Raw genomic sequence first — 23002 nt, 5'->3', positions numbered from 1 at the left:
GTGAAGCCTCGATAATGATTTGTCTGCAGTGGCCTTCAAGTGAGTTAACATGATTAGTATTACGTTATTAACACGTTAACATTATTATTACGTTATTAACACGTTACCATTATTAATCCTTGGTCGTGTCTGTGTGGATTCGGGGGGGGGGCGTCAGGCGTACGCACGTAGGTGGGGGGGGTACAGGGAGGGATTTTCGCGTGCGTGCTAAACGGAGGGGCTCACGTAGTTCGGTGCATAGACGACTTGAGAAAGAGGAAACTTGTCAAATCTCTCTAAAATCTCGGAGCTGGAGTCGAGGCAGGCGCACGGAGAGCGGCGCTGTGCCGAGTGCACAAGAAGAAGGAAGCGCCTCGTGCTTTGCCGGTTTCACATCCTTCAAGGCTCGCCCGCCATTAACACTTAAAGTGTCCCAACGGCCTTGCACCAACAATGGGGGCACTTTGTTGGTGTTGTTCGTGGTCTGTCGTGATCTGGGGCTGCAGGGCAGATTATGGCGGCCCCTGCCTCGGAATTCCTGGGATGCCATCCTCCATGGTTACAGTTCCCAGATGGCTTGGCCTAATTCCTGCCCCCACCACCACCACCATCACCACCACCAGCACCACCACCATCAGCATCACCACAACCAGCACCACCAACCAGCACCACCAACCAGCACCACCAGCCAGCACCACCAGCATCACCACCACCCACCACCCACCACCACCACCCTCACTCATCACCACCACCCACCAACACTCACCACCAGCACCACCACCAGCACCACCAGCACCACCAACCACCAGCAGCAGCACCACCACCACCCTCACTCATCACCACCACTCACCACCAGCACCACCACCCAGCAGCACCACCAGCAGCACCACCACCAGCACCACCACATGACTCTCTTCCCCACTCTTTCTTGGCCAAGCCACTGGGGCTATCGCAGCCACTCCTCACCCACAGCCTACCCAACCAATTCGCCAGCAGCAGCAGCAAGTGTCCTCGTGTTAACACTGCCCGTCGATAATGCCCTCTTTGGTAATTGGACCCATGGGGGGCTGTGTTGGTACAGCGGTCTGCACACTTTTGCGCAGAACCCGAAGATGTGTCTTCCCGGCCACGACGACTATCAGTCGCGAGTGAGGTCTGACTCCGTAGCATGGCGAGGCATCGCGTTGTTAAGTGTGCTAACAAGAACACCTGCCAGTGACAGACATGGTTGATTGATGGAGCTCTCTGCTGTAATTTTGTGTTGTGCCTCGTGTTGTTTGGGATGATTTCCGACTTTTGGCTCCCATGTGCTGAGGGTTTTGATGAACTCGGTCGTGTAGCGGTTAGCGTGCTGCACTATGAACCCGGCGACACGAGTTCAATTCCCGCTCACGACCAGCACCAGTGACGATTATCTGAACCAGTCCTGGGCCTCCCATAGGTCGATTCAGCCTCAAATGAGTACCTGGTGTGTCATATAAACATCACCACTGGGGAAGCAAAGGCGGCCAGGCGTGGTGCTGGCCACCAACAACCTCCTGTGCTGTACCGGCCTTCATAGGTGCTCACTAACAGCACTTGCCCCAACAGTCTTTAAGGATACGAGGGGGATATTTGTTTTGTATGTACAGATGCATGTGTGTCTGCTTTGAAGTCTGTCCATCAATCTCATGTTGGTAGTGAGAAGACATCACGTTTGTTTACCTCTGATCTCTGTTTAGATCTACTCCGTTCAAAGCTAGTCGAGTTTGCCTTCCTGCGAAGCGGGTGTGTCCACAGAGGTTTGAGTGGGGTGGGATGCGGGTGGCTTGTCTGATAAATTCCTGCGCGCCACGAGGAGGCCCACCGAGGGCCTGCCGCAGCGCTGGGTTTGTCCCCCTTTCTGTTCGCGAGCTGATGAACGACGTCGGTTTGGCCTTCAGCAGACGCCCAACGGCAGCCGGAAACCAGCGTGTAGTCGAGGGAGGGAACGTGAGCAGCTCGAATCGGTTCCCGAGGAAGCTGCCGGCACGCAGAGCGGAACGTCGGCCGTGGCGCCCGACAACCCCGAGGGTCGCAGGGCTCGGCCACGTCTCGGCCATCGAACAAAGACGGCCACTGCATCGCGCAACTTCCAGACGCGCTCCTGGGGCCGTCTGGAACGCTTCTCCATCCGATATTAGGAAGCCACTGGAGCTGTGCACTTTTAAATCGTCATCATCATCTAGATTTAAAAAAATAATGATGAACTGCTGTTTGTGTTTAGTTTGTTGCCCTTCCCCCGCACCTCTGATTACCACAGTTGGCTACGTCCGGTGCGATAGAAGTTTAACTTACATTCCACAGTGCTGTTTGTTGCTGCCCGCTTGCCATGAAGTGTGGGGGGCGGAGGGGGGTTATCAGGGTGAAATTCTAGTTGTTGCTCGCCATCAACATCAGTGACGACAAGAAGAAGATGAAGGCAGCCAACGATGCGCTCAGGATCCCCTTCAGCTTGCGTTGCTCACATCGCTGCGTTCCATGGGCAGCCGCTGTCATCACCAAATCACCCGCAATGCGCCCCCCGCCATCTCGTCAGTCGTAGGAAGCGAGACAGAGCTGGGCTTGCACAGTGCTCGGGTCGGCAGCGGCAGCGGCGGGCCTCTGCTGTCCAGTCGGCAGAGGTGAACGGCAGCATCCACTGCCGTTGTTCGTGCGTCTACGCCCCACGTCTCTGTGCTCCCCACTGTCACCAACCGGCATTTACCAGAGTGGCGAATTATGGTCAAATGAATCCCCACGAACAGTGAAAGCGGGGGGGGGAGGAGAATCTCAATCCAGCAGTGGGTTGACAAAGGGCTGTTTGTGTATGTCTGTGTGTGTGTCTGTGTGTGTGTGTCTGTGTGTGTGTCTATGTGTGTGTGTCTATGTGTGTGTGTATGTCTGCGTGTGGGTGTGTGTGTCTGTGTGTGGGTGTGTGTCTGTGTGTGTATGTCTGTGTGTATGTCTGTGTGTATGGCTGTGTGTATGGCTGTGTGTATGGCTGTGTGTATGGCTGTGTGTATGGCTGCGTGTGGGTGTGTGTGTGTCTGTGTGTCTATTTGTGTGTGTGTGTCTGTGTGTCTATTTGTGTGTGTGTGTCTGTGTGTGTGTCTGTCTGTGTGTGTGTGTCTGTCTGTGTGTGTGTGTGTCTGTCTGTGTGTGTGTGTCTGTCTGTGTGTGTGTGTCTGTGTGTGTGTCTGTGTGTGTGTGTCAGTTATGTTGTGAATGCCTCCAGGTGGTGTTTGGGCCACCCCTTATTAAACCGGGCAAATTCCTAACGCACGATTTGGAATGCGATGCACGTGGTGGTGATGCAAGCTCTCTCTGTTCCCCGCATCGAGTCGAGCTGCTTTCAGCGAGGCAGGAGTGATGTTCATGAGTGAGCCGTCGTCTTCCGACTTTTTGTTTATATGACACTGATTGTTTTTCCTGTATTTTAAACCAACATTGGGGGGGTGGGCTCTTTCCGCTCGTGACAAATAACAGTGGCGAATAATTGAAACAATCCTGACCTCCCCTAGGTCGACTTGGCCTTAAATTAATACATGGTGTGGTGTGTAAACATCAGCACTGAGGAGAGACAAAGGCGGCCAGGCATGGTGCTGTCACCCACCCAATTCATGTGGAGTTGTGGCCTTTATATGTGCCTCTAATAGCACTTACCCCAACAGTGTGTTTGGCCCATACGGGGGATATTTGTCTTTGTGATCAAATATTTACATCTTGAACGACTGGGTACAAGTTTCCATCTTTTATTCTGGAGTATCTTGTGATGTTCGAGTGTTGAATTGATCTGGCTGCCGAACTTGATCTGTACATTTCCAATCATTGCTGACCCCAGCTTGGACTGGGCACCTGTAAAAGAGAAATTAATAAAATGTCGAGAAGCCGGAGGATCGGGTATATGTCGGGAGAGCTGGCCTTGAACAATGCGCCAGGGAACGGAGCTCTTGGCCTTAGAATATCTAAATACAGGCGAACACAGGGGATGGCAGAGATAGGAGGTGATGGCAGGATGAGTTAACGTAGTTGTACTGTGGACGCAGTCCAGAAAGGAAGGTTGTGTCGGCTGGGGCAGGTGGGCTTGAAGGGGGCGAGGGTGAGATGACCGACACGTTGGAGTTAGTCCTCGAGCTTGATTGTTATTCGGAGGTGGAGCCATCTAGGAAGTAGTTGTTCATCTCGAGAGGATATCGTGCGAAGCTCCCAGACGGTGTTGGGAAGGCCGTGCCGGTGTAACACGTTCTGCTCGCTACTACGACCAGATCACACCGACTACATCTGATCACGCCGTATCTGAGACGCCGAGAAGGCTTGGGCCTGGATAGCGCTCTGCCTGGGTCCCCGCCATGCGCGGGTCACCATCGCTCGCCGTGTCTGCACATGGCGGGCACCTCAGGGCAGTGCAGACAAGTCCACTGTTGTTCTGTATTTCTGTTTTCCTCTGGCTACGCTCCCCACTCTCACCAGCCTGCACTGATCAGCGTGGTGAAGTATTGTCAAATTGCCGCCTTAAAACTCACATGGAATGTATGGGCCCTCTTGGATTGATGAAAGCGGCGTTGCATGTGCAGCATTAACAAAACCAAACCCGACCAGCAGCCTTGACCTTTCCCCTTTCCTTGTGAGAATCAATTGTGTGTAGTCGAGACACAATGTGTTTAGATACCAACGTAAACACCACTCGGCATTCTCAGCGAAAGCGCAGCACAAGCGGATGTCACCGTAAGTCAGGGAGGGGTCTGCGGCTCCTAAGAATGCTTCACGCAGCAGCCTCAAGCGGCGCCGTTTGGTCACTTGCCAAGGAGCATAGCATAGGGCGTAGGCCGTGTCACCCCCCCCTAACAACACAGGAGGAGCCAGTCGGCTCTGCAGGGAGTGTGGCGGATCCGTTGGAAAAGGGGATAAACCGGAATGTGGGGGGGGGGTGTTAGGAACACGTGATGAGATGGTGCAAGGGTGTGGTGCGGCCGCAGATCTTTTCTTTAACGCTATCCAGATGAGGGGGAAGTCGTTCGTACATCATCTCTGCATGTCTGCAAGGGGGGAGGTGGGGTGACACGATAACTCTACTCGCCTTATTCTTATGATTATTACATTTCTTTTTGCAGGAAAGATGTATTTAGTCTCAAGATTCGTGCGAAGTGTTTGCAGTAGCAGGCGATGTTGCTGCTGTGTGTATTAGTGTAATCCTAGTTGTTTCATTTGAAGGTTTATTTTGTGGCATTAGGACGTTTGTCCAATACCGTTTACAGTGTTTGTGGTTTTAGTTTAAGCTATGGACGGAAACCAGAGAACCAGCCTGGAGGAAGCCCTTGCAGAACAGGCACGAACATAGAGACCTCCCAGAGCAAGGTCCCCGAGTCGGGAAGCAAACGGAGGCTAAAAGTGTTGTGTTTGTGCAAGTGCTGTATCTGTCCGTCTGTGTGTGTGTTGAACTTCTTTTGCAACTATTGTAGCCAACCGTGGCAATCTGAGACACGTTTAGCACAGTTCTTGGGGGGTCACGAGGGCTCTTGTGAATATGGTCTAATTTTGGTGATATTTAGTCTATAGTTGTGTTGCTATGAGCAACTAACCAGGTAGAAACCGGCCACATTTACCAAAGTGTTGCCCAAAACTTGGTGACAAACACAGCGGATAGCATCATCTCGTCGTACGGTCTGAAACGTTATCAGACACGTTGGAAGGCATTATACAGAAACCACGCATACGAGTGATTTCACTTCCTCGTTTCATTTAACCTTTTGGTGTGTTGTTTTGTGAGTGTCAATTGTCCATGTGTCCAGTACGTGGGAAGCGCTGGTACAGCGGTTGGCACACGATGCTACGAAGCCCGCCACTGGAATTCAATTCCCGACCATGGCTAGCATCGGTGGTGACTAATAGAAACCAATACCGGGCCTCTAAAGCATAGGTCGACGCGGCCTTTAAAGGGCAGTACCCGGTGCGGTGTTGCCAACATCAAACGCTGGGGGGAGTCGGAGGTGGCCGGGTATGGTGCTGGCCACACCACTCCTTCCTTCATGGGGCAATCATGCCGACCTTCATAGGCGCTCGTGAACAGCAGTTTCCCCTAAAGCCTTTGTCAAGTGTACGACGTTTGCGTTGTCTGCTGCTGGTATTTCCGGTATGCAAGCCGGCAGCAGCAGGGGGGTGGTGGGCACCGAGGGGCGTCGTTGGCCATCTCACGGCCCCTCTGGCGAGTTTTAGACTTAGAAGGAGCTTCTGGGGTCTCTTGCAGTCAGTCTCACGCTCTTTGCAAACCCTTGGGTCTTGCATCAAGACTTGTCAGTGTGTGCATGTTCACCATGAATGCTTGTATTTTTGGACCTACATGGTTCAGAATTCTGGGAATTTTGTGTAAGTTTATTATTATTCTTGTTATCGTAGCGATCTTTTTCTTTATTATTTACTGAGCCCGTCTAGTTTTTAAATGCGTTTTTTTTATTTTCTTTACCAGAGGGTCCTGTTTATTAGGATATTTGGCAGAATCCTCACGGAGGGATTTTTTGCATGTGAGATGAAAGTGGAGTGGGTGGAAACAACGCGTGCAGATGAGGAATCTACACAAACTAATCCACGCCGATGGTTCTTAGTGGACGTTAAAGATCACGTGGCGTAATTCGATAGAGTAGGTTATGTGTGAGCCGTTGTCACGGTTGACATTTTGTCAAATTTGAAAATCCTTATCGCCTCGCGTGCCATAAGGATGTCGCGAATACCAAAAGTACGAATGACCACATTCTCCGGATTTTCGGCGGTACTTTCCCTCCCGGTATTTAACATGAGACGTTTGGGTACGTCGTGTGATCCGGTAGTTGTGCATGCGCGCGTGTGTGTGCGCGTGTGTGTGTGCGTGCGTGTGTGCGTGCGCGCGTGTGTGTGTGTGAGTCCACATTTTGTGTAACTTTATTGACACCGGGCACACGTTTGGGGTCTGTATTACTTTCCGGAGCACCATTTAATCCGGAGCACGCAGTGCTGCTTGTTGTTGTTGACCTGTGGGCCTGCGTTGTTGTTGTTGTTGTTGTTGACCTGTGGGCCTGCGTTATTGTTGTTGTTCTCCTTCCCGGCACGAGCAGCAGTTCACGAACCCAGAGAATCCCGGCTATGTTGGCTTTGCCAACCTCCCCAATCAGGTCCACCGCAAGTCTGTCAAGAAGGGCTTTGAGTTCACGCTGATGGTGGTCGGTGAGGCCAGCTCACTCGCACACGCTCACACATACACACAGACACTCACACATACGCACTCTCACACTTACACACACACACTCGCGCCCGCACACTCACGCTCTTACACACTCGCACCCACACACACTCGCACCCACATACGCTCACACTCGCCCACGCTGTTACTCGCTCGCACACTCGCACTGACACTCTTTCAAACTTGCACTGTAAGTGCACGCTGTCTCGCACGCACTCGCGCACACGTCCAGCCCAGCGCAATCGTTGTTTTTTCCCACAAATCAAATCTGCAGCACTCACCTGCCACGTTCTCTTGCAAACAGCTGCAATGCTCATCCTGTCTTGCCGTGACATTCTCAAAGTCCTTCTTAAGACACCTGTGCCACGCTGACCTGAACAGGTGTTCACTAGCACCATTTATTCTAAAGCTATTTTTAAGCTATTTTTATTTTATGAGGTAAGGCCCAATGAGCTATGTAGCTCTTTTTTAGAAGCGACCTAGCCACAAATGATAGCTCAACGAAAAACAGGAGGACCCGGAGCAAAATGTATGCACACACGGGGAGAACACGCAAACTCCAAATATACAGCAGGCGTCAGGGTCTGGATCGAACCCACGACCTCCTGCATACAAGGCGAGGGAGTTAACATTTCGCCAGCGTGAGATGTGAAGCGGTCTAAACCAGCTAACAGGTGTTGTGTGTTGTGTATGCGTGGCTGTGTGTTGTGTGGCTGTGTGTTGTGTGTGCGTGGCTGTGTGTTGTGTGTGTTCATCTAGGCGAGTCGGGCTTGGGGAAGTCGACCCTCATTAACAGCCTCTTCCTCACCGACCTCTACCCCGAGCGCGTAATCCCGGGCGCTGCAGGTGGGCATCATGACTCGCGCGAGTGCAGCGTTAACCCTGGTTCACTCGTCGCCTGCACACTTCGTTGAATCGCTCCTCGACCTGGTACCGCTGCCGAGGTGTCCGCTATCTTGCAGCTGCTGCTGCTGCAGTTGCAGCTGCTGCTGCTGCTCCCCCGCGTGTTAGCGGGTTGTGCCGTGGGGTTGTTGGGCGCCCTGTTTGACAATTTGCTCCCAGCGTGCGCGGCAGTCGGCTCGATTGCTTTACTTTGGTCTGACCTGCAGCGTGGTATCCCCATCTCTTGTTCACCCTATGAAAGCACAGCCACCGTATAATTAGCAGTACAACCAACGTCCAATTTAACACCAGTTAATCTTGTCAGATTGCACTGGCGTCAAATATTCCCTGCATTCGCAATGATCAGTAACCTGCGTTGCCGATGAGTCTCGAGTGTGAGCGCTCTTCTTTGTGTCTGTGGATTGTGTCCAGCCGTTGTGGCATCCTTCCCACATGCCGAACGTACAAACACCAGCACCTAAACTGTACAACTATTTAAACTATTTTTATTTTACCCGGTAAGGCTCGCTGACCGATATAGCTCTTTTTCAGAAGTAACCTGGCCACATGTTAGCTCAACAAATTGGTTTATCGTGTGGAAATTTACAGCAGCCTAAACGAATGTTGATTTTAAATGTGGAGGGAAAAACCAGAGGATCCGGAGAAGAATCCACGTGACCACGGGGAGAGAGAGAGAGAGACGCAAACTCCAAATATACAGGCGCCAGGGTCGGGATCGAACCCACGACCTCCTGTATACCAGGCGAGGTCGTTGACATCTCGCCACCGTGGCGCCCCGAAATGCAAAAGTCTGATCCTCCCATCCAAGTACTCCCGAGGCTCCAGCCTGCGCCCCCTCTGAGACGGGACGAGATCTCGGGAGTCCTCAGGGTCTCGGGCACATTCAGGGTGGGAGTCCTCAGGGTCTCGGGACTCGGCGAGTGGCGTTCTCCTCGGGCGAAGCGTTTGCTGCGCGCCGGCTCGCCGCGTACCCGTGACTGCGTGCGCCCCCCACAGAGAAGATCGAGCGCACGGTGCAGATCGACGCGTCGACGGTGGAGATCGAGGAGCGCGGCGTGAAGCTGCGCCTCACCGTGGTCGACACGCCGGGCTACGGCGATGCTATCGACAGCCGCGGCTGGTGCGTTGACGCTCGCTCGCAGGCGCGCGGCTTGTGTGGTGCGCATGCGTTAGTGAGCGGCTTGTGTGGCGGTGTTTATAACACGATAAAATATCACGGAACCTCCCTTGCTGGTATCAAAATATAAGAATAGGATTTACCCTTTCTGGCAATGAAACAGTTGTGTTAAGATGTTAAACACCAAACAGAAACCTTTTGCAAGGAAGCCTGTCTGCATTCACCACGTATATACTTGCGGTGAACATGCAAACAAAAAACTCATGCTCTGACAGTATGTGCAATGTCTTTGAAACGGATTGGTCTACACCAGAGACATCTTTCTTTAGAGCCTCGTCTCAAACCGTGTTAGACCAGAGGACGCCAAAAGGCGTTTTGTAGCAACTTGCCCCGCCGACGCAACCAACGAGGGAATCCTGCGTTTCCTGCGTGTGCCGCCTCGTGTTGCGCAGCTTCAGCACCATCCTGCAGTACATCGACGAGCAGTTTGAGCGCTACCTGCACGATGAGAGCGGACTCAACCGACGGCACATCGTCGACAACCGCGTGCACTGCTGCTTCTACTTCATCTCGCCCTTCGGACATGGGTGATTCACCCACCCACCCACTTACCCACTCACCCACCCACCCACCCACGCAGTCACTCACCCAGCCACTCAGTCACCCAGCCACTCAGTCACTCACCCAGCCACTCAGTCACTCACCCAGCCACTCGGTCACTCACCCAGCCACTCGGTCACTCACCCAGCCACTCACTCACCAAGCCACTTACTCACTCTCCCACTCAGCCACCCACTCACCCACCCACTCGCCCACTCAGACGCATCGTCGACGACCGCATGCGCTGCTGCTTCTATTTCCCCTTGGGACCCGGGTGCAAGAGCATCGCTCAAATGGGGACGCTGCCTTTTTGTCATTCGCCCAAACGCGGAACCCCCACAACCTCCTTTCATCAAAAGCTTCAAGGATGTTTAACGGAGCCAAAACTCGAGGGACCAGGGTGGGTCTCATTTGCGAGAGTGATCTGGCGTTGGCCCAAGTCGATGTCCGCTGCCGCACAACGACGCGCGTCGACTCGCTGTCGTTCAGCGTTGCCTTGACCGCTGCCGCGCTGTCCCAGGCTGAAGCCGCTGGACGTGGAGTTCATGAAGGCGCTGCACAACAAGGTGAACATCGTCCCCGTCATCGCCAAGGCCGACACGCTCACCATGCGGGAGAGGGAGACGCTCAAACGCAGGGTGATGCCTCGCACCGCCACCATATGGCTCGCTCGCCAGCACCACCACGTCCTCACGCTCGTCCTCACGCTCGCCAGCACCACCACGTCCTCGCGCTCGTCCTCCCGCTCGTCCTCGCGCTCGTCCTCACGCTCGTCCTCACGCTCGTCCTCACGCTCGTCCTCTCACTCGTCCTCCCGCTGGCACACAACGGCCTATTCTTGTGACTGTCGTCACAGGATCTGTCAAGTCCACTGAGGCAGCATTATTATTATTTGACTCGCAGCAATAACCACGGTGGCCGCTGGATTCAAACCATGAAGCTATGCGTCCACTGCCCTTGTTGGACGTGCTTGCCACTTGCATGCCCCTTCGTTGGTCCATGAGCAATGGTGGCGAGATGTTAACTACCTCGCCTGGTACACAGGAGGTCATGGGTTCGATCCCGACCCTGATGCCTGTATATTTGGAGTTTGCGTGGTTGCATGGATTTTTCTCCGGGTCCTCCGGTTTTTCCCTCCACATTTAGAATCAACACGCATTTAGAGTATTTGGCTGCTATACATTTCCACGTGATAAGCCACTTCATTGAGCTATCATTTGTGGCCAAGTCGCATCTGAAAAAGAGCTGTGTAGCCCACAATGGGCCTAAAAATAAAAATAGTTTAGTTTAAATAGTTTTGGTCCGTCTACAGTCCATCTTCGCCACCGTTGTGTGTGCGTGTGCATGTGCGTGCGTAGATCCTGAATGAGATCGAGGAGCGTGGGATCAAGATTTATCACCTGCCTGACGCAGACTCGGATGAGGATGAAGAGTTCAAGGAGCAGACTCGCATTCTTAAGGTGACAATCAACTCGCTGCACCTGAGAACCCAGTCGAATTACAGCTTGGTCGGTGTAAGTTTATGGGTCTCTGTGTGAGTATCGGTGTCTGTGTGAGTATGCGTGTCTGTTAGTCTATGAATCTCTGTTAGTCTGAGTCTCTTTGTGAGTCTATGAGTCTCCGTGTTAGTCTATGAGTCTCCGTGTGAGTCTATGGGTCTCAATGTAAGTCTATGGGTCTCAATGTGAGTCTATGGGTCTCTATTTAAGTCACTTGTGACCGGGCGGAAATGATAATCTCACTGCACTCGAGAAACCCAGTGTTGTAATCTCAGGCCGGGTGACTGCCGAGGATTGAACTCAGGATCTCAGCGGAGCTGACTCGGCGCCCAGACCTCCAGCCGCCTGGCTATCTCCTGTTATCTCCTGTTATCTCCTGTTATCTCATGTTATCTCCTGTAGTCTCATGTTATCTCATGTTCACTGTCTCGATGTTTGTACTGTCCTGTTCTGTCTCATTCTAACCTTTGGCCTTAAAAGTAATAATACTTGTTTTTACAGGAATCGAAATAAACTTTTACACGCACATTAAGAGCCATTTATATCCCCTGCCATATAAATGTGACATTTCCACCACTAGCCCCGGGCTGTGAGAAGGAAATTGCCACTAGCTTAATGCTCATTTGAGCAGGAAATCACCATTGATGGATTTGATCGTGAGCATAAGAATCTATTCTAAAATGACGAATCGTCGGATCGTTTGCCCGTGTGCCCTGTGCCCTGTGCTTGCTTCCCGCAGCTGAGCATCCCCTTTGCGGTGGTGGGCTCCAATCAGCTGATAGAGGTGAAGGGCAAGAAGGTGCGCGGACGGCTCTACCCGTGGGGCGTGGTGGAAGTGGAAAACCCGGAGCACAACGACTTCCTCAAGCTGCGCACCATGCTCATGTATTCGCTACGCTACATGCCACACTGCACTACCGTCCATTAGCTACTACACTATAATACACGTCACGCGACATTACTCAAGCTGTGCTCCATGCTCTTGTGACTTGCTGATGAAGTTCGTGACCACTATGATGATGACGACGACGACGATGTCGATGTTGGCAGCACTCACATGCAGGACCTGCAGGAGGTCACCCAGGACCTCCACTACGAGAACTTCCGCTCTGAGCGTCTTAAGCGAGCCACGCGGTAAGAAGCAACCACTCCACAGTCGCCTCACACCCTGCCCCTAAGCACTCGCCTCATACTCACCGTAAATTCATCTTGACAACAAATGTGAGATTTCCATCAAAAGTCGCGTCGTCGTGAGATGATTAGTCCGTGGAGAGCTCTTCGTGTTTGGGAACGGCCCGCAGAAGTAACTGTCACAGAGCTGCCGCTGAGATCCCGTGGAGTGACCTCTGAGATCCCGTGGAGTGACCTCTGGTGCACACAGTAGGGGGCAGCACTTCCACAACTCTCCCCGCGACTGAGAGTAATGTTTGTCAGTGACAGTCAAACTGAAATGTGTAATTTCTCATCTGGAATTTATCCAAAGCAAGTACAAAATCTAATTTTAAAATCGATCTTTATTTTAGGTGCCAATGTCAGCCTCAATAAAATCGGCCATCGGTGTACATTACAGCAGAATGGGAACTGTGCAGGGGGCACGGAGCAACAGGAATGAAAAAACAAACCCCGTCACGCCCTCAGCGGCGAACACCCACTGAGCAATGTAAAGTGCAACCGTGCGCAATGAATAGCAAAAAATAATAAAGTAAATGAAAAGTAAAGCGGTTTTATTAAATTTAACATGTTAGGGAAGGCAAGTGTGAATAGATATTGGGTCTTGCACAGGCCACGGAATCGAGAGGCACGCGTCGCATACCGGATGTGGCAGGGGGCACGACGGTGTTCCAGCTTTTTGGGGCTGCGCTCGAGAAGGCTCCGTCCGTCCGGCATCGAGTGAAGAATCGTGAGCGGCCCGCGGTCATTTCCTAGGGGGTGAAGTTCTTGTCACCTGTCCTCCTCCTCGCCGTGTCCGTGCGGCTCTCTAGGGGTCAGGCGCCCCCCGCCGAGGAGGGTGGAGACACCGACGGCATTCTGCAGCAGAAGGAGGCGGAGGTAAACGATTTCACCCCCCGCCCTGATCCCCCCCCCCCAAAACCGAGCACTCCGTGTACCCCGCATCCTTGGGCCCTCTGTCTCCCACGGATACGCAGAGGGCTGTATCGTGGAGGTATACGTGGAGGGTTTGGTTGTAAGAACCCACCCGTGTACCTGCTTCCTACACAGAGCTCTCAGACTCCCACGGACACATTACAATTGTATAACTTCAACTTGTCATGCACCACCACCGTAAATAATGTGCTCGCTTTCGAAGTGAGCGAGAGAGAAACATTCAGAGGCACGAGGAGCCACTGACAAACTGGCTGATGGCACCCAGGCGGCGAGCCGACGCCACTGATTACCGAAGCCCTGCAGTCTTCTACATGTGAAGGTGTTATCGGCCAATTAATGAGGGGTTGACATGTGGGAGAAAACCGGAGCCAGGGTACGGCTCCTCCTCTACGCTCACTGGGGAGGGGAGTTTCACGACATTCGTGCAGTGAGCCACCAACCCTCGCTGCTGCTGCTGCTGCTGCTGTCGCCTCCACACAGCGCTGCATCACAGGCAGCCACAGGCAGTGTGGCCACCACCGCCTGACATTCACCCGGTGGATGTCCCACATTGTAAACGTGACCCACGATTGTGTACAGATCGTTTGGTGATGCTGCTGCTGTGTTGGCAGCGATGCACAATGTTTGTATGTTGAACTTCTTTTGCACCGTACGTAGCCAACCATGCTAATTGGAGGTGCAGGGGAAGGACAACAAACTAAACGCAAAAATCGGTTATAAGAAATGAGTTTGTCAATCGAGATGAGTTAAAAGTGCATAGCTCCAGTGGCTTTCTAACATCAGAAGAGCCTTCTCTATGGCCACAGAAGCGCATGTTGAAGCGCATGTTATAGCGCCCGATGCAGTGACCGTCTTTGTTCCATGGTTAGCCGAAAGCCGCTGTGAGGGTGACCAGAGTTTGCCTGATGGTTTGTGCTCCTTCACGAGATCCGCACAAGCGCAAATAACACTGTGGCCTTAAAAGGAAAAATACATAATAGGCGACGTTTCAGGTAATATCGCTTCATGTATGTGCTGTGAAGATGAGCCATTGCCTGAAATGTCGCCTATTTTATTTTAAAAATCCTTTTAAGGCATTTGCGTAAAAGCCCTTTGTCATTCCGTTGCTGGATTAATGGCTGCTCACACCACGTTGTTCTCGGAGGTAGTTGCACCATACCTCACCACGCTAGTCAGCGCGGGTTGGTGAAGGCAAAGCATAGATCCGGGAGCATATAAGTGCAGTACAACAACGGGTTTTGATGCACCACCCTCTGCCGCTGTCAGCTTAGCTCCGCAGCAGCCTATGGCACCAGGTGTAGTCATGCCCGTGGTGGTAGACATCCATACGAACACTACACTCGGGTTCAACTCTGGTTCGCTTCTGAGATGTGACGAGAGCCGGAGCTTGCCACTGCACATTTCCCATCCTCCCAGGTTCAGAGGTTTCGGGGTGGGAGGGGTGGGGGCGGCGGGGGAGCGGGTGAGTGGGGGTGGCTCTGCACAAACAAACGTCCCCATTGTTGTGAAGGGTGGATTTACACACGTGGGTGCGAGTGTGTCTGTAGCGGTAGCGCCGCAGCGGTTACCACGCAGCGCTACAATCCCCGCGACCTGGGTTCGATTCCCGCTCATGGTCAACACCAGCGACGATTATCCTGGGCCTCCACCAGGTTGACTCGGCCACAAATAACTACCTGTTGCAGTATGCGAACATCGGCACTGGGGAGACGTGCAGGCAGCCGTGGTGCTGGCCACCCACCCCCCCACCCACCCACCCACCCACCCACCCCCCCACCCACCCACCCACCCACCCACCCACCCACCCACCCCCCCACCCCCCCACCCACCCACCCCCCCACCCACCCACCCACCCACCCCCCCACCCACCCACCCCCCCACCCACCCACCCACCCCCCCACCCCCCCACCCACCCCCTCGTGTGCCGTGCCAGCCTTCATCGATGCTCGTTGACAGCACTTTCCCTAAAAGTCTGTTCAGGCTACACGGGGCATCATTGTCTTTGTAGCATAGTGGGCTTGTAAGTACGTTATTTACGTGTCTGTGTGTGACATTTGTGTGTACGTATTCAACACAAAAGACTTTGTTTAAAAGTTTAGGGGCCTTTAAAGGGTGGGCTATTTTTGCGGTGAGGTTAAGATTCTAATTGAATTAAGCCAAAGGAGAGAAGCGTTTGGCAACGTCTGACAGCCTCCGAACATCAGACGAGCCACAATAAGCAGGGACATGTGTCATCATCGATGCATGTAGTGGACGTAGTTTTGCCAGCGGTAGGGCCTGACCTGACACGTTTGAACCCGTGGTGGTGGTGACGATCATAATGCACTCGAACGTCGCTCGGGAATTCACATCGAGTGAAATTGCCACCGCGAGACGCGGCAAGTGCCAACTCTCACCACGCCTCGCCAGATTGTACCGCTCCTGCCTTGGTGGGATCGTGGTTACCAGCGTGACCATCGCCGACCGAACCAACTTGACTCGCGGCAGAATCACTGCCGTTGCCAACAACGCTACAGTCATCGCCATCAACAACAAAAACACCATCATCACTTATCAACGACACCATTATCACCATTAACGATAACGCCACCGTCATCACTCTGTAGAGCTCCCCCTAGTGGAAGCACTTTCACCAGCAGTGGCGTTGGCAAGCAATTAGAGGGCAGCACCTTTTGCCCCAATTTATAGAAAGCTACAACAAGTGACTCATTGCCTGTGTGTGCGTGCGTGCGTGTGTGCAGCTGCGGCGCATGCAAGAGATGATCATGCGCATGCAGGCTCAGATGCAAATGCAGATGCGTCCGGAAGGAGAATCCGTTCCGCGATCGCACAACGTGTGAGGGGGGGGGGCCCACATCGCACGCCCCCATCGAGGAAATGGGTAGGTCCCACGTGCACACGCAACAATGTTCCGTTCGTTTACACGCAAGCGTGATTATTCCGCAACCTGGGTAGTCCAACCAGGTGTAAATATGAATAATTAAACATAATTTCTAACGCTGGGTGTTTTCGCGAATCTGATGCAATGTTCGATCGACCACTTCGGAGGTGCGGTTCAAAAATTGACGGTCGACCGTTAGTTTACTTTGAATTATTTGAGCTTCGTGTATTACGAGGCATTCTGCGACGTAATGTTTCACGATATCAGCCCTCCCGCCACTTGGTGATTTGCCTTCGCTCTGCTCGCACCGCCCAATGGGCATAACGATCGCGTAGACGACCTTCAACTGAAGCTCGCTCTCCACATAAGGCGGGTGCCACGAGAGCCATCGTCATCGTTACCATCTGTTGCGACCGGGGCCACCACCTTGGCACCTTGCCCCGGCGTGGCGGGCTGCTGGTCACACGCGGCGCGCACCGCGGCCGTTTACACGACACGCAACTAAACGGAGTGGATGACGGCCATGACGGTGGCGTCCTAACTGCCGGGCCGTAACTTACGCACAGAAAGCCCGCTTTGTAAAACACTCGTTTAACGTAAAATAGATGTTTAATTGCAACGTTTATAAAAAATATTTCGGAAAAATAAAATGCGCTACTTGAGTCATGATATAATATTGTGCAATAACGAACGAGATGGTATTACCACTCATCCTGCGTTGTCGTTCCGCTACAGCATGGGAACAGCCCCAGTGTTTGTGGATGAATGTAATACAACACTAAAATGTAATACAACACTGTAACATGTAATACAACACTGTAACATGTAATACAACACTGTAACATGTAATACAACACTGTAACATGTAATACAACACTGTAACATGTAATACAACACTAAAATGTAATATAACACTGTAACATGTAATACAACACTGTAACATGTAATACAACACTGTAACATGTAATACAACACTAAAATGTAATACAACACTGTAACATGTAATACAACACTGTAACATGTAATACAACACTGTAACATGTAATACAACACTGTAACATGTAATACAACACTGTAACATGTAATACAACACTGTAACATGTAATACAACACTGTAACATGTAATACAACACTAAAATGTAATACAACACTGTAACATGTAATACAACACTGTAACATGTAATACAACACTGTAACATGTAATACAACACTGTAACATGTAATACAACACTAACATGTAATATAACACTGTAACATGTAATACAACACTGTAACATGTAATACAGCACTGTAACATGTAATACAACACTAAAATGTAATACAACACTGTAACATGTAATACAACACTAACATGTAATACAACACTGTAACATGTAATACAACACTGTAACATGTAATACAACACTGTAACATGTAATACAACACTAACATGTAATACAACACTGTAACATGTAATACAACACTGTAACATGTAATACAACACTGTAACATGTAATACAACACTAAAATGTAATACAACACTGTAACATGTAATATAACACTGTAACATGTAATACAACACTGTAACATGTAATACAACACTGTAACATGTAATATAACACTGTAACATGTAATACAACACTGTAACATGTAATACAACACTGTAACATGTAATACAACACTAAAATGTAATACAACACTGTAACATGTAATACAGCACTGTAACATGTAATACAACACTGTAACATGTAATACAACACTGTAACATGTAATACAACACTGTAACATGTAATACAACACTAAAATGTAATACAACACTGTAACATGTAATACAACACTGTAACATGTAATACAACACTGTAACATGTAATACAACACTGTAACATGTAATACAACACTGTAACATGTAATACAACACTGTAACATGTAATACAACACTGTAACATGTAATACAACACTGTAACATGTAATACAACACTGTAACATGTAATACAACACTAAAATGTAATACAACACTGTAACATGTAATACAACACTGTAACATGTAATACAACACTAACATGTTATACAACACTGTAACATGTAATACAGCACTGTAACATGTAATACAACACTGTAACATGTAATACAACACTGTAACATGTAATACAACACTAACATGTAATACAACACTGTAACATGTAATACAACACTGTAACATGTAATACAACACTGTAACATGTAATACAGCACTGTAACATGTAATACAGCACTGTAACATGTAATACAGCACTGTAACATGTAATACAACACTGTAACATGTAATACAACACTGTAACATGTAATACAACACTGTAACATGTAATACAACACTGTAACATGTAATACAACACTGTAACATGTAATACAACACTGTAACATGTAATACAACACTGTAACATGTAATACAACACTGTAACATGTAATACAACACTGTAACATGTAATACAACACTGTAACATGTAATACAACACTGTAACATGTAATACAACACTGTAACATGTAATATAACACTGTAACATGTAATACAACACTGTAACATGTAATACAACACTGTAACATGTAATACAACACTAAAATGTAATACAACACTGTAACATGTAATACAACACTGTAACATGTAATACAACACTGTAACATGTAATACAACACTGTAACATGTAATACAACACTGTAACATGTAATATAACACTGTAACATGTAATACAACACTGAAACATGTAATACAACACTGTAACATGTAATACAACACTAAAATGTAATACAACACTGTAACATGTAATACAACACTGTAACATGTAATACAGCACTGTAACATGTAATACAACACTGTAACATGTAATACAACGCTAAGATGTAACAGAATACTGTAACATGTAATACAATACAATACAGTTTAGGACTGTACAAAGTAATATAGTTTAGTATGTCCTGGACAATGCAATGTAGTGATGTCTTGCGGTGCCGTGTGTGTGCACGCAGGCTGGGAAGGACCCCCCCCCACCACCTCCATCGGCAGCTTGAGCTTCCTCACAGCCTCCTCCTCCTCCCTCCCTCCCTCCATCACCTCCACCACCTCCACCACCTTCACCACCTCCACCACCTCCATCACCTCCATCACCTCCATCACCTCTCCTGCACCCCCACCGCTGTCTACCCTGCACCATACCTCACCACCCCCACCGTCTACCCTGCACCTCACCACCGCCAACTCGCAGAGAACACGGACGCTTGGTTGCAATGTCACTGCTGATATCAATTAGCAATATTTATTCGGTTGTGGTTTTTTAAATCCGCGAAAACGAAGAGTCAATATTTGTACCGCCTGAGTTTACGAATCAATACAGCTTGCAGACTAACAATGCAGTAGCTCTCCCAGCAGCTCACCACCTTGCCACCGGAATCCCGGGGTGCGTGTGTGTATGTGTGTGTGTGTTTGTGTGTGTGTGTGTGTGTTTGTGTGTGTGTGTATGTGTGTGTGTACGCACACGCCATGTGCAGTATTTTCCCGTGGCGTTGTGCACATCCATCACTGCGCAGTGAAACTGTGTACGTGCAACCTTTCATGTGTGTGTACGTGTGTCACTGTGTGTACGTGTGTCACTGTGTTTGTACGTGTGTCACTGTGTGTGTACGTGTGTCACTGTGTGTGTGTACGTGTGTCACTGCGTGTGTGTACGCGTGTTGTATGTCTTCATCTTAAATGATGAGCGGGAGTGCAGTGGTTGGCGCTCTGCATTTAGGAAACTTACGACCCGCGGCCAACATTGGTGACGAATATATCGACCGGTCCTGCTGCTCCCATTGGTCGACTCGGCCTCAAGCGAGTAGCCGGCGTGGTGTGTTGACGTCGGCATTGGGGAAAGGCGGCTGGGCACGGGGCTAACCACACCACTTCCTTGTGCGTTCTGCTGGCATCCCCAGGGTGCTCGCTCACAGCGCCCGCAGTCCGTCCGTCGTGAGCTCGGTGTGCGTGTCTGTGTATGCACGACAATGTTTCTTTTTTTGCGGGAGTCTTTTTGTTAAGAAAAATCAAACGAATGCTCTCTGATCCTCAGAGCACCCGCGCGGCGTCTCCTCAATGTGCCTTGGTGTTTTGCCTTCTCTGGCTGGAGCCCAGCCTCGCGCAACGAGTCTCGCACGAGGCCGCCTCGCTCCGTAGATCTCCTCTGGGAGAAGCAGCACACCCCTTGCATGCTACCGTCCCCTTGCTGCTCAAGATGATGCAAAAGGAGGAGTTCTTCTCGAGAACCCCCCGCGCCAAAAAAATCGTTACGTTTTTATATAAATGCTCGTTAAGGGTTGTAGATTAATTTTGATATTTTTAAGTTCGAAGTTACGATCGGAGCAGAAAGGTGCTTAAAACAAAACTCTTCTCAAAGCGTTGCGGCTGCACGTGACCCCGCACGTGACCCGCACGTGACCCTGCACGTGACCCTGCACGCGGGGGAAGCCGTGGCCGTGGAGTGGGACCAGGGGGGAGGGAGTTCTGTGAGGCCCGAGGCGACTGCCCCCCCGGTAGGTGCAGGGAAAGAAGAGCAGTCTCAAGTGTTAGTCACCCAAACACTAAACCTGGAAGCCTCTACGCCCTAAGCCGTAACTTCTAGCTCCTCACTTGTAACCCTCATTGGCAATCCCTGCTCGTTAACTGGAAATAATCCTAAACCCCAACATGAACTCCTCACCCTTATCACTAAACTATACCCAACCCCCTACCCCTTGACCCGAACCCACGAATCGGCAACCAAAATAACAAGAACCAATTTTTCGAATTCAATAAACCTAAATATTTGAAGAGCCGCAATGCGGTGACCCTTAATAAATATCGATCACGAAGCAGTTCCTTAACCCACAAACCCATTATAAACCCTTTATAAACCCATAAACCCTTTATAAACCCCAACTCCGAACCCGAACTCGGTTGCTAAATCCCGGAACCCGAGCCCATTCACCACCCTGTGCTGCAAGCCAAGGGAGAAGGCTGTGGTTGGATTTGAATCTGCTCGGTGATGGAAGAAGGCGGCAATGTGCGGGATGGAAGTGGGAGGCAGAGCCTCGGATTCTACCCCCCACCCCCCACATCTTAGCGGGGCGGGGGGGGGGGGGAGTGGTCGATTATTTTGTGATGCATTGGCACAGCGTGATTCGCGTGTTTCGCGTGTTTCGGTCCGTGTTTTAAACGTGAAATAAAAGCTGTCATTCAGGATTCAAGCATGCGGACACTTTGTGCCTTTTGTCGAAACGGAGGGGGCGCGTTCGTGAAGATGGGAACCCCGCGGCAAGCGAGAGACGACCGCTTCTGGCGCCGTTTGTTGGGGTTCCCGATCGGTTTCTTGAATCTCTGCCTCAATTTCCGGGGTCCCCCCCCCCCAGGTTTCCCAGGAGGGGTCTCACTGATGTGAAACCCCTTCGTGGTTGACGTGTCCGTCAATACGTAGAGGACATGATTCTAAATGTGGAGGGGAAAACCGGAGGACCCGGAGAAAATCCACGACCACGGGGAGAGAAACGCAAACTCCAAACAGCAGCAGCAGGCGTCAGGGTGTGGATCGAGCCCACGACCTCCTGTAGACCCGGCGAGGCAGTCAACATCTTGGCATTGTGGCGCCCCTTTGTCCGAGATTCCTCGGCGGTCGTGACAACTGCTACACATTAAAATACACGACTTAACATGTAATAGTATTGTACATTTAACATGTACTACATAGAATTTAAGTGAGAGTGCTGCGTTTTGAGAGGCAAATGTGTGTTGGTATTTATCTGACAGAACTCGTCAAGAGTGTTCCCATCCTTCCCCCTCACCTCCGATGAGCACGGTTGGCTACGTACGGTGCGAAAGAAGTTCTACAAACTGTAGACTGCATCGCTGTCAGTGAAAGAAAGTTTACAAAAACATTGGCGAGGTATATATTGTTTTATTATTGCATTAGCAACAACTTTTGCCAGAACTTCCTCCGCGTCGTTGATCACCGTTACATCCCAGAGACGCAGCGCGCAGCTGCCGCGTGCAGCGACACGTGGTGCGACACGTGTAGCGACACGTGTAGCGACACGTGGTGCGACACGTGTAGCGACACGTGGTGCGACACGTGTAGCGACACGTGGTGCGACACGTGTAGCGACACGTGTAGCGACACGTGGTGCGACACGTGTAGCGACACGTGGTGCGACACGTGGTGCGACACGTGGTGCGACACGTGGTGCGACACGTGGTGTGACACGTGGTGCTGTACCCAGCGCGACACGTGGCGCAGCACGTGCCACGACACGTGGCGCAGCACGTGCTGGACACATCAGCGACACAAACACGACGTGATCCACCAAACCTTGCCCCCCAAGGTGCCCTGTCACAGATGTCCGGTTGGTTCCCTCGACTCAGATCCCACAAGGTCGTTCAAGTTTGTGTATCCAGGATGGAGAACGCAAAGGACCAGGACACGGTCTCAATTTGTCGAATTCGAAAATGACGCTGCAAGTGACTCAATTGGGCCCCGATGGTTGACCAATCTCCCCAGGCCACTCTTGCACATGAGGCTCCCTGGGTATCTCGAGTTCTCACCTGGCTAAACACATCTGACATGGGTCGCCATCAATTACTGTAAAGTCCAGCACGTGCAGCAAACGCATCCACCAATCCAAGTTGAGAAATGGTCATCACCAGTCCGGGGTCCACGATCCTGGGTCTGAGGGGTGCGGAGGACACAACGAGA

The 23002-nt window shown here is 50.8% G+C and overlaps 2 protein-coding genes across 10 annotated transcripts in view; one reads left to right on the top strand and one right to left on the bottom strand.

Moving 5' to 3' along the window:
• The window catches only part of LOC144945391 (septin-2A-like), a 30190-nt gene extending 8693 nt beyond the window's left edge, over positions 1-21497 (top strand). For 2 of the 5 annotated variants that reach the window (XM_078873904.1, XM_078873902.1), the window contains exons 2-12: positions 7068-7173; positions 7949-8035; positions 9089-9212; positions 9662-9796; positions 10330-10447; positions 11168-11269; positions 12048-12193; positions 12359-12442; positions 13291-13357; positions 16156-16295; positions 19275-21497. In XM_078873904.1, the coding sequence (XP_078730030.1) occupies positions 7068-7173; positions 7949-8035; positions 9089-9212; positions 9662-9796; positions 10330-10447; positions 11168-11269; positions 12048-12193; positions 12359-12442; positions 13291-13357; positions 16156-16254 (1068 nt within the window). In that variant the 3' untranslated portion in view covers positions 16255-16295; positions 19275-21497. Of the gene's footprint in view, positions 1-7064; positions 7174-7948; positions 8036-9088; positions 9213-9661; positions 9797-10329; positions 10448-11167; positions 11270-12047; positions 12194-12358; positions 12443-13290; positions 13358-16155; positions 16296-19274 lie in introns of all 5 variants that reach the window. The other 3 variants (XM_078873903.1, XM_078873900.1, XM_078873901.1) reach the window with 2 other exon arrangements.
• A 742-nt stretch (positions 21498-22239) lies between these two features.
• LOC144945390 (uncharacterized) overlaps positions 22240-23002 on the bottom strand; it is a 37011-nt gene continuing 36248 nt past the window's right edge. For all 5 annotated transcript variants that reach the window (XM_078873898.1, XM_078873893.1, XM_078873895.1 and 2 more), the window contains one exon: positions 22240-22975. Coding sequence is in view for 4 of the 5 variants with exons in the window: in XM_078873893.1 (XP_078730019.1) it covers positions 22882-22975 (94 nt within the window). In the remaining variant the exon portion in view is untranslated. The remainder of the gene's footprint in view (positions 22976-23002) is intronic.

This window comes from Lampetra fluviatilis, chromosome 37 (assembly GCF_964198595.1).
Source record: "Lampetra fluviatilis chromosome 37, kcLamFluv1.1, whole genome shotgun sequence".
In the NCBI taxonomy this organism is placed as follows: Eukaryota; Metazoa; Chordata; class Hyperoartia; order Petromyzontiformes; family Petromyzontidae; genus Lampetra; species Lampetra fluviatilis.
Note: the sequence above shows the minus strand (reverse complement) of the source record. Positions and strands in the feature narration are given on the sequence as shown.